At 40.1% G+C, this 11610-nt stretch overlaps 1 protein-coding gene across 4 annotated transcripts in view; it reads right to left on the bottom strand.

Moving 5' to 3' along the window:
* Nucleotides 1-5633: 5633 nt before the first annotated feature.
* g3bp1 (GTPase activating protein (SH3 domain) binding protein 1) overlaps nucleotides 5634-11610 on the bottom strand; it is a 29203-nt gene continuing 23226 nt past the window's right edge. For 3 of the 4 annotated variants that reach the window (XM_078411759.1, XM_078411760.1, XM_078411758.1), the window contains 4 exons: nucleotides 9987-10089; nucleotides 8583-8711; nucleotides 7261-7379; nucleotides 5634-6808 (listed from right to left, as the gene is read on the bottom strand). In XM_078411759.1, coding sequence (XP_078267885.1) covers nucleotides 6542-6808; nucleotides 7261-7379; nucleotides 8583-8711; nucleotides 9987-10089 — 618 coding nt within the window. In that variant the 3' untranslated portion in view covers nucleotides 5634-6541. The remainder of the gene's footprint in view (nucleotides 6809-7260; nucleotides 7380-8582; nucleotides 8712-9986; nucleotides 10090-11610) is intronic. The other variant, XM_078411761.1, reaches the window with a different exon arrangement.

The raw sequence follows: 11610 nt of genomic DNA, 5'->3' as shown, positions 1-11610 counted from the left end.
CGCTGGCGTAATTTGTAAACTTACTAACCAACACATCTACATTTATATCCAAGTCGTTTATATACAATTACAAACAAGAGGTCCCAGCAGAAAACTCTGTGGAACCCCACTGGTTATAGGTCTCCAGCTAGAATAACACCCTCCCACCGCAACCCAGTCTTCTGTGTCTTCCTCCCATCTTAAATTATGGTTTTGATTAGATGCAGATTATTATTCTAGGAAATTGAAAACTTTCCTAGTTTTCTAGATAATACCACTGCCTTGATTTTATCTTCCAGATTAGATTAATTTACCATTTTAATCGTGCTCCCTTCATTAAAGGATTAAAAATAGCTCCATTTGCCTTGCTCTCACGGTCTAACAAAGGATCTTCTATTTCAGAGCCTTAAATATGTCGTACATACACAAATCAGTACAGCGATCATACTTCCCTGAACTGGTACTCCACATACCTGGCAGAAATCCCAACAATGGCTGGTTTTAATTATAATTTTGCAGTGCCAGCATTTAACCAGCAGTATTTATACACTGAACAGGTGCGGGAGCACATTGCATTGGAGTACATCAAGGACAGCCAGAAGGAACATTTGTAAGCAGTTAGGTTTCTTAGATTTTGCAGTTGGTGGAATGGGAAAAAAACAAATTGGAAGAAATCAGAAAGACTATTTTAAACAAAATGGCTTTATAATTCCACCATGTGTCGCAGAAATTCTCCCATTAATCATTTATCCTTCCTTGGCCTGTAGTGGCCACTTCAGTGCTGATTATGCAAGGTGGTTTTTGTACAGCAAGTTTTAACTTTCCCACAACCATACTTCAAAATTACCTCAACATTGCCACTAATTACTCAGAGGACTTTACATAATCATACATACTGATTGATGAAAACTTTTTTTTGCAAATTTCCAAAATACCCATATTTGTTCCAAGCAGAAATCCATTTTATATTCCTCGGTCTCCAGACTCCAAAGAAACCCTCACATGAACTTTGAGTCATATGAACTTAAATCACATTTACAGACCTTTATCCATGCGTATTCCACTCTCGCCCTAGTTATCCTTTCGTTTTCAATGTCTATAACATACAATACGATTCTCCTTATTCTGACTTGCCAATGACATTTATGCCCCCTTTTGGCTCTTCTATTTCCCTGCTTGAGTTCTTTCCTGCTTTCTTTATATTCCTCAAAGCCTCAGTCTGCCTAAACCTTACCGATGCTCCTTTTTTTGGGACCAAATTTAGAACCTCTCGTCATCCAAGGTTCCCTTACCTTGCCATACATTTCTCTCCTCCTTACTGAAACATGCTGGCTTGAATTCCGACCAGCGGGTCTATAAACAACTTCCATGTTAAATATGGACTTACCCAGTAGTAGCTGCTCCTAATTTACTCTCTAGCTCCTGCCTAACCATGCTGTACTTTGCCCTCCAACTTTCCCAAAGGTCCAGACTTATCCTTACTCATAACTACCGTTAAAAATTGGAGATGTGATGACTGTACGCCTAAATGCACTCCCACCGAAACACCAGTTCATTTCTCTTTTACCTACCTCGATATCATGTCAGAAACATTGATAGCCTGGAATGTTGAACTGCCAGTCCCGTTCCTCACAACCGTTTCTGTAATGGCCAGAACATCAAAGACCCAAGCACTGATCCAAGCTCTAAATTCACCTGCTTTACCCACAAAATTGAAATGTATTGAAATAAACACATTTCAACCCATCAGTCTCACTATCTTCATTAGTCTGTTCCTCCTTGTTTTTGCTTCGCTTTTTCTTGCTCTTGCTTGTCATAAGCTCTACCGTTTCATCAATTCCTCCCTTGCTGACCTGCTACTTTTGTTCCCAACCCTTTGCCCGTTGAAACCCTCCCAAATAGCACTCGCTTGCAGCTACAGAGTAGGAATAAACGGGTCCTTTTCGGAATGGCAGGCAGTGACTAGTGGGGTACCGCAAGGCTAAGTGCTGGGACCCCAGTTATTTGCAATATATATTAATGATTTGGACGAGGGAATTGAATGCAACATCTCTAAGTTTGCGGATGACACGAAATTGGGTGGCAGTGTTAGCTGCGAGGAGGATGCTAGGAGGCTGCAGAGTGACTTGGATAGATTAGGAGAGTGGGCCAATGCATAGCAGATGCAATATAATGTGGATAAATGTGAGGTTATCCACTTTGGCGGCAAGAACAGGAAAGCAGAGTATTACCTGAATGGTGGCCAATTAGGAAAAGGGGAGATGCAACGTGACCTGGGTGTCATGGTGCACCAGTCATTGAAAGCAAGCGTGCAGGTGCAGCAGGCAGTGAAGAAAGCGAATGGTATGTTAGCATTCATAGCAAGAGGATTTGAGTATAGGAGCAGGGTGGTTCTGCTGCAGTTGTACAGGGCCTTGGTGAGACCGCACCTGGAGTATTGTGTACAGTTTTGGTCTTCTAATCTGAGGAAAGACATTCTAGCCTTAGAGGGAGTACAGAGAAGGTTCACCAGATTGATCCCTGGGATGGCAGGACTTTCATATGAAGAAAGACTGGATAGACTAGGCTTATACTCGCTGGAATTTAGAAGACTGAGGGGGGATCTTATTGAAACATATAAAATTCTTAAGGGGTTGGAGAGGCTAGATGCGGGAAGATTGTTCCCGATGTTGGGGAAGTCCAGAACCAGGGGTCACAGCTTAAGGATAAGGGGGAAGTCTTTTAGGACCGAGATGAGAAAACATTTCTTCACACAGTGGTGAGTCTGTGGAATTCTCTGCCACAGAAGGTAGTAGAGGCCAGTTCATTGGCTATATTTAAGAGGGTGTTAGATGTGGCCCTTATGGCTAAAGGGATCAGGGGGTATGGAGAGAAGGTACAGGTTATTGAGCTGGATGATCAGCCATGATCATATTGAATGGCGGTGCAGGCTCGAAGGGCCGAATGGCCTACTCCTGCACCTATTTTCTATGTTTCTATGTTTCCTGCATGTATCCAAGACTATACAGAGATCCCTCTCACTATTGTTAGTCTGAATTTAATCTTACTCTGCTGGTCAGAGCCAGATGTACTGCCACAGTTCTGGTTTTCTGCTATTGTTTCCCAAGGCCATACCATTCAACGGTAGACAAAATGATATATCTGTCTAGTAGTGAGGTAGCCTGTGAACACTCCTGCTGTCTGCTTCCTATGGTGGTCCTTGGTGTGGCCATCTCCCTGAAACTAATCTGGAACCTTCTCTGCCTTCTGAAAGACCTGGATTCATTATTTATTACAAGTTTATGCTCCTAATTTGAAAGTAGTTTTTATCTACCCAATTAGCTCCCCTTAATGGCTTGAAATAGCATTCATTATTGACTGGATTAGTCAATGAGCTGAAAGCAATGGAAGGCATCCAAATGGGTTTGTAGTAACATCAAACCAGGAGGATTGAGCCATAATGTTTCATTGAACCTGCTGACATTCAAAAAAAACCAGTAGCTTTTCTGATGTTTGGCCTCACCTCCATGTCCAATCTCCACAATTGTCTTTAGTCCAAAGACCTATCTCAGTCTTAAATATTTTTTGAGAGTACATATGCACAGTAAGAAAATCTTAAATTAGAAGGGAACAGCACAGGAACGGGCTCTTTGGCCCACAATGTCCGCGCCAAATATGGTACCAAGTAAAACGAATCTCCTCTGCCCACCTGATCCATCTACCTGTCCAAAAGCCTGAAATACCATTTTTGGATATGCCTCGGCAACCCCCTCCCCAGGCAGTGCATTGCAGGTACATATTATGGGGGGAAAAGTGCCCCGCACAGCTCCTTTCAATTTTGTCCCCTTACCTTAAAATTCTGCCCTCTAGTCTTCGATATTTTCATCGTAGTAGAGGGTTCTACTGTCTACCCCATCTAGGTGTCTCTAAATTTTATATACTACCATTACTGATCTCTTATTATATTGTAATTAATTTATTAGCCAAGTACGTAAACATACAAGGAAGATTACCACCTTTTTCTGGACTTCCTTTTTCTGACCCCTGTTTATAAACTTCCCAAAGAGAGTAAATATTCTGGCAATATCTTTGACATCAATCTTGGAATCAAGTGTACTCAATGAGATTACCTCATTCTTCTGAAGTTGTGTATATACAATCTAAATTACAACAAACAAAAATTTACTGATGATATCCATTTAAAAAAGTGAGGTAATGGAAAACATGCCAAACAGAAACAACAACTCCCAGCTGTGATTTCTAGTGATATTTGCCAACTCTGGTGTAGACAGATGCATGTCAATGACAGCTACTAAGGAAATAAACCTGCAACTCTGAAATCATATCCCAAATACACAATCCATAAAAAGTCAGCAGCAAGGGAAAGGGGCTATTATGCTAACAAAGGCTACTTTTGGAATTTGAAAATGTATAAAATTTGTCACAGCCTTTTGATCTGTTTTTTTTCTTCCGCTGACACAGCCTTGATAGTTTAATTCTCCATTTACTAGGCAAAAAGCTCCATGTAATCATTTTTGCGCTTTGTGCTCAAGTATCATCCAATAATAGCAAAGAGATTCAATAAGCCTTCAGTATTCCAAATCAATATTTTGTGTAACTAAAGTTCATATTTTAGCCCATCAACGTGGAATCCTATAACTTTACATGTGCCACCTGACATGCATTGCCCATGTTCACTCTTTGAAAGATGTTTTGACATACTGTATTGCTATTCCGCATTAAAATTATTTAATCATTTGTCAGATACTTGGGCATTTCCCTCACCAAATCAAGTTATTCAGTTTAACTACACATATCCAAGTTAATCAGTTTAACAAAAGCCATTAATTTTGCATTCAAAAGCATTTCCCTCTTCCTCCCCTTTCAGATTATTAACAGTAACTGTATCTAAATTGAATATCAAATTTGCAATTACTGTCAGTTTAAAATGCATTTCCAGAACATTTCTTGCAACGCAAAGTTATAAGGTAAAGCTGATATTTACTTTATGTTAACTTTTGTCCTACTTTACTGTCAATTGGGAAACAAGAAAAATACAAGAAAATAAAATCACCAACATCCATGATTTCACCATAGTACATAAAAACCAACTCGGTCTAACAAGTTCAAAGCAAGCACGGATTAATTCTTGCCTAACAAATTACAAACTGCTGTGTAAAACAAATGCACTCAATTAACATATTTTTTTAAAATACATTCTAATAGCAAATAAAATTGCAGCTCAATGTCTAAAATAATTTTTAAATAAACTGAGTGAATGTTGAACCAAATCTGAAAGAATAGCGATTCTTCCTCTATAGAGCACGTTTCTACTAAAGAATGCAAGATCAACTACTACTAGTTTCCCTATTACTGATCAATTGTCAACTGTTGATGGCAATCAAAGGACAAAGGGTGCAGCCAAGAACAAAATACTATTTATGACCGGGGCTCCATGATCATAAGCTGTAGCTGCCTAAAACTGGAATGTAGTGAACCATTGTTTTACCTCTTTCAGGGGTAAGTTTCAATAGAAACCTGGGTCTACATCGTGTGGTAAATGACCTAGAATAGCCAATTTCTAATATTCTATTACATGTTTTACTCAGTCAGCCAATTAAATGCCCATTTAAAAAAGGCACCTTCTCTGAACAAACACCACAAAGCCATACATATTGAATAAAGCAATCTACATTTATTTGTACAACTTTGCCAAGATTGGAATGAGAGATAAATAGAAGGCACAACCATACGCTTTACAATACAAACTAAACCAGAAAAGTTTTTCTGCAATTTACAGTTTTAAAAAAAATTCACAATTCCAGAGGAAACGTGTCTTGATGTCAAGTATGTCAGAGTTTTAAATGTTTTAAAAGTCCCACTGTGAAAGAGATCCTCCAATGATGAAAACTAAAAGATTGTAAAGAAAAATGTTGATGACTCACATCTATTGTATTAGTCCACGTCTGATCTTAATAGCACAGTAGTGCTGAACAGGAACTGGCAACTTTCTCCACTTTACAGCATTGTAGCTTATTACCAACCATCTAGTAATCACATTGGTTCCGGTCCAAATGCACCATATCCTCCACAAACGAATAGAAAACTGTGCCAAGTAGATAATGTTTTAAAAATTGTTGAGTGCTACATAACAGTTTTTTTTCTGAAGATGGATGTCTGTTTAGAAAAAAAATGCAACCGGGTTTCCAATTTAAAAATTCTGCACCAAATTTCAGTCATTAAGGGCCAACACGTTCCCGGAGCAGCTGGTAGGCAGCAGGTACTAAAATCCAGTTCATAGTTGTTAGTCACCCCAATCCACTGCAGTCAGAATCGGTCTTCAAGCAGGAGATTCTGATTTTAAAATCCTTTTTAAAAACAAATAAAAAATTCAGATTGGATGTTTTGTGGGACGATGACTACTACACATGTCGAGAACAAAAAAAAAAAAGGCCATTTTCTGTACTGAAAAAAATAAATCTGTACAGGTCGAAATCACATTCCAAAAACAAAGCTGAATCACAAGAGCATGAGAGAGAACATTAGTACCATCAGCTCACACCAATAGCCAGTGAAGGTACTCTCAGTGACGTGGGCCAGAGAAACGGGACTCTCCTTGTCCACCTCCTCTTCCAGCTCCTGGTCCTGGTTTCTGCGTTAGACCTCCTCTGCTTAGGCCACCCCGGCCCTCACGATCCCGCATCATTCCACCACCAAGTCCACCACGGGGTCCACCGGGTCCTCTCGGTCTATTTTCCCGTCGATCGTCACCTCTACGTTCACCCTCACGAATAGGTCGTGTTTTCTTCTCCTCCACATTTAGTCTCAGCTCCCCTCTGAATTTAATGGGCTGCAAAGGAGGAATGAAAAGCAGCCAATTGTAAAAATGCTTTGTTTAATTCGTGCAACTAATGCCACATACCATTAGGCCATTTTGATGAGCAAAAATTTACCCACAAATTTTGGAACAAGTATGAAATACTCAACACCAACCCATATTGCAAAGGAGTGTAACATTTGGGTTTCAGCCTGGCTCTGCACTTTAAAAAAAATTAAAGTTACGAAGCACTATTAGCTGTATTTTTTTTAATTTTATCTGCATTCTATAGTATCAAATTGTGAAATTATGCACAAATGGATTAGGTCTCCCATAATTCCCTATTTTATAGCCAATGATAAAACCGTAGCTTTATTTTGAAGATACATGGGATTTAAAGAAAGAAACAAAATTAACACTCAAAAGTAACAGTGACGCAAAACAAGTTCTTGGAATGCCGGAAGGGTGTTATTACTATACATTACCTTGCTGCTCAGGATCTTCTGAACAGGCTCAGGATCATCAAATACAACAAAACCAAAGTTGGGCAACTTTCCACCACTGCTCTTAGTGTTAATGCGGAGTTCCACCACATTGCCATAACCTGCAAGGAAATAGATTGACAGATTGTTACATGCTATATAGTTTTGATTTTATTATGCATGTCACAAGTTCCAAAGGCACGATTCGATTCAGGTAATTAATTCTCTGTACTCGCTGGAATGGATTAACAGTCAACACCAAACCGTACATATCTGGTTCTCCGTGGGCAACTTTCACAATCTTAACAACACAACCTACACCTTTAAATAAGTCTATTTTTGCTGCTCTGTGCATTCCAGATGGGACATGCTATTGTTACAGTATGCAGTTTAACAGGATGGGCAAATATTTCAGATGCAAGGCAACAGCATTCAATAAGTTTAGTTTCAAGTAAAGTGGGCCCAATTTATAAACAAACCCAATTTAATGCAAGTACCATCACTGTGCAGTGTCTGAAGTTGCCATTATCTAGAATACCGTGTACAGTTCCGAAGACTACTGTTGAGAGAGGGAATGCAACAAATATTCACCATATTGACCCCTCAGATGGTAGGTAGATATGGAGGTGACTTTTTACCCAAAAGACTACGAATACTCAGCCATCATATATTCTCCAATGAGATTGATAAATTTATTAACACAGCATTAAATCATAGGTCAGCCAAAATCTCACCGAATGGTAGAACAAGCAAAAGGGTTCAAATGGCCTACTCCTGCTTTCTTATGCTCATGTTTGCAATTATAGACATTCGTCATTCTAAAGCATTGATGTGGAATTCTTCTCAACTGTCTTAGGAAACAAAGCATTCTATTAAATCTATGTAAGCATGACACTAGATCACATGGATAAAATATTAAACTAATCAATAACTGCAATAGAAAATCCAAAACCATAGTGATGATGATGGATAATATGGAGGGGGCAGGTTTTGTATGCCAAGGGAGAATGTAAACAAGAGAAATTTAACACATCCAGGGAAGGGAGATGGAATTGGCATCAGTGGTACAAAAATCACTCAGTGCAAGACTTGGGAAATTTTCAGTGCACCTCAGATATGCTCTAGCATCAGTCCGTGCCTTTAAGGGAGTAAGAAGTTTGAACAAATACAATAAAAGCTGCCATTGAAGACTGCAAGCCACCTTTATTTTCTGTATAGAATGTTAAGCTACAGACGACAAGAAAATGACCAACCCAATAAGGACATTTTAAATAAATCCATTTCATAGCACACTATAATTAATTATAACTCAAACTTCCACAAACCTGTGAAAAATTCTTTTAGCTCCGTCTCATCAATATCATGGGGTAGGTTCCCAACAAATAGCTGATGGCTGTCTGGGTATCGGATTGTGCGCCGTGTTTCTATATCACCCGTCTCATTTTCACTGCGACCTGAAATAAGAAAACCCCCTTACAGGACCTGCTAAAGCAGTAAAGGTACATGCAAACAAGGATAGTTCTGGACCCTCTACAAAATACTGAATACAATACTTGAATAATTAGACCTGGTGTCATACAGCACACAAACTGGCCCTTTGTCACAACTCGTCCATGCTGACCAAGAAGCCACAGCCAAGCCAGTTGCATTTGCTCACACCTGGTTCATATTCCTCTAAATCGTTTCAATGCATGTACCTGTCCAAATAACTTTTCAATGTTGTTAAAGTATGTGACTCACCAGTTCGTTCCATATACCCACCACCCTGTGTGGAGAAAGTTGCCCTTCAGATCCCTATTAAATATTTTTCCTCTCACCTTTAATCTATGACCTCTAGCTCTTGATTCCCCTAGATTGGGATAACTTAGGGGAACCTTTGTAAGATCATGTCACCTTTATAAGATCAGTCTTATGCACCCCAAAGATAAAGTCCTGGCCTGCCCAACTTTTCCCTATAGCTCAGGCAATGGCAAAATCCTTGTACACCTCTGCACTCCTTTTCCAGCTTTATGGCATCTTTCCTATGACCACAAACTGCACAAAATACTCCAAATGTGGCCTACCAACTGTAATCATAACATTTTCACTTCTATTCTCAATTCCCTTATTGATGAAGGCCAGCGTGTCAAAAGCCTTTTCACCAACCTATCTACCGGCAACAACAAAAAATGCCAGGGGAAGTGATTCAGACTGAATTTCAGGGAATTGAACTGCTTTACAACACTCTCCAGGGCCAGACACTTCCCTGGTTTACATTCCATAAATGTAACAGCTCACTCTTATCTGAATTTAACTCAATTTGCCATTCCTCGGCCTATTCACCCAGCTGATCCAAGATCCTGCTGCCATTCTTGATAATAATCTGCACCATCTACAAACTTAATGAGCTATACTTGTCTTCCATTTTGGAAACAACACAAAATATCCCAAGCTAAACCTCAGCGTTTATGCAAATCAGCTGATAATTAAATTGATGGCCCATTGCATGGCTCAGCTCAGTTGTCAGTTCTGGACACGTTCTCATCTACCAAGCGTAGCAGAGATAATGCCACATGAAATAAAGCATATTGTTACTATGAAAACACCTCCACAAAGATACAGTTCTTGCACTTGCTTAAGTATTTTAAATAGACAAGTCTCATAGATAGATTGGTGAGGACTTGGTGGAGCAATCTATCAGGAACCCTGAGGTATTACCAACCCAAACATCACATATAACAGAACTTTACCTGGCCTGGGGCCTCGTGGTGGCATACCTTGCCGTTCCCTAATCCTTTGATCACGAGGCCTAGGGGGTGGAATCTGGATTTCTGGTTTCGTCTCTGGCCGGGGCTGTAAATAAATAAATAATTAACCAGCTGTTCTTCTTGTAGTTTAAAAAAGTCTCAAAACCACAATACACAAGGGCTATTCTGCCACAATGTAATTTACTCCAAAGATACAAGACTATTTATTTATTTATTATAGAACTAGACGACCTGTGGACCCGTTGGTTCCCGTTGTTCCTAAAGGTTCTTTAGTAACTTGTCAGTTTCTTTGTTGAACCAAATTAAGGTGCACGTTGCAATCAAAAGCACTTGAACAATTGGTTGGGCAGAAAGCAGCCAAAACGGTACACGATTCACAGCAATTTGAACGAACCATGAGGTTCCCGTTGTGACAGCAGTTGATTAAAAAAAGGACACATAATTTTAATATTATTGAGTGGTCAAACTTTAACTTGGAGAAAATTTGAGCATTTACCTCAGGAGTCATCGTTCAACGAAGCACACGTTTAACAACAACATTGAACACGGAAGTATGAGATCAAAATGGCGATGCTTATTTCATGGGGTATGTGTCCGAAATACAGCCAACAATTTGATACTGCACACCGCAGGCGAATGGTAAGATGCCCCTAAAATTGTTGCACTATCGTGTACTGATTTGGCTGTATTTCAGGGACATACATTTATATATACAAGATGAGATATTTAGTAATATATAGATAGACAAATACTATTTTTCACAGAATCAGCCGGGTGGCGCCGTCAGCGATGGCAGCCGTGTAAAAGGTCTGTCTCTCTTTTCATCTTTTTTGTTATTTTTAGTGTGTTTTAAAAAGTATGTGTTAATGTTCTCTGGTTTGTTTTACGTGGGGGTGGGGGGGTCGGGGGAAACTTTTTTCTCAATCTTTTATCTTGCCAGAGATGCGATTTTTTCCCGGATCGTATCTCCGGTCGCTCTGCGGCCTAACATCATGGAGTTGGAGGCCTTGCTCGAGACTGACTTTGAGCCTCACCGCAGGCTCGTAGACGTACCATCGGCGCCTGCGATCCCTTGCCTCGGATCGACGCTCAAACTATGGCCTGCAGATTTCAACATCAAGGAGCTCGCCGTCTCTGGTAGAGACTGATGTCGGGAAGCTCCAAAGTCACAAGAGGCTCGACTAGCCCTGACCCGGGCTCTGACCGCCCGGCGCGGGGAGCTGAGATCCCCCTATGCTGGAGCTTGATCGCCCCAAAGTGGAGGGGCCAACCGCCGGCCACGGGAGCCATAATTGTCCCGTCAACAGAAGGCTATTGAGGCCCACGACCACGGGAGAACAAAGGGAACTTTTTTTTCACCTTCCATCACAGTGAGGAATGTGGAGGAGTCACTGTGGTGGATGTTTATGTTAAAATTAATTTTGTGTGTTCTGTTGTTTTTCATTGGTATGACTGTATGGCAAATCAAATTCCTCGTATGTTGCAAAACATACTTGGCTAATAAAGTATGATTATGATTATGTGAACCGACCCAAAACACTAATTCTCCGCAGATGCTGCCTAAACCAGTGAATATTTACAGCAGTTCTGTGCAATTCAGACTTCT

Source organism: Rhinoraja longicauda, chromosome 14 (genome assembly GCF_053455715.1).
Source record: "Rhinoraja longicauda isolate Sanriku21f chromosome 14, sRhiLon1.1, whole genome shotgun sequence".
Lineage (NCBI taxonomy): Eukaryota > Metazoa > Chordata > Chondrichthyes > Rajiformes > Arhynchobatidae > Rhinoraja > Rhinoraja longicauda.
Note: the sequence above shows the minus strand (reverse complement) of the source record. Positions and strands in the feature narration are given on the sequence as shown.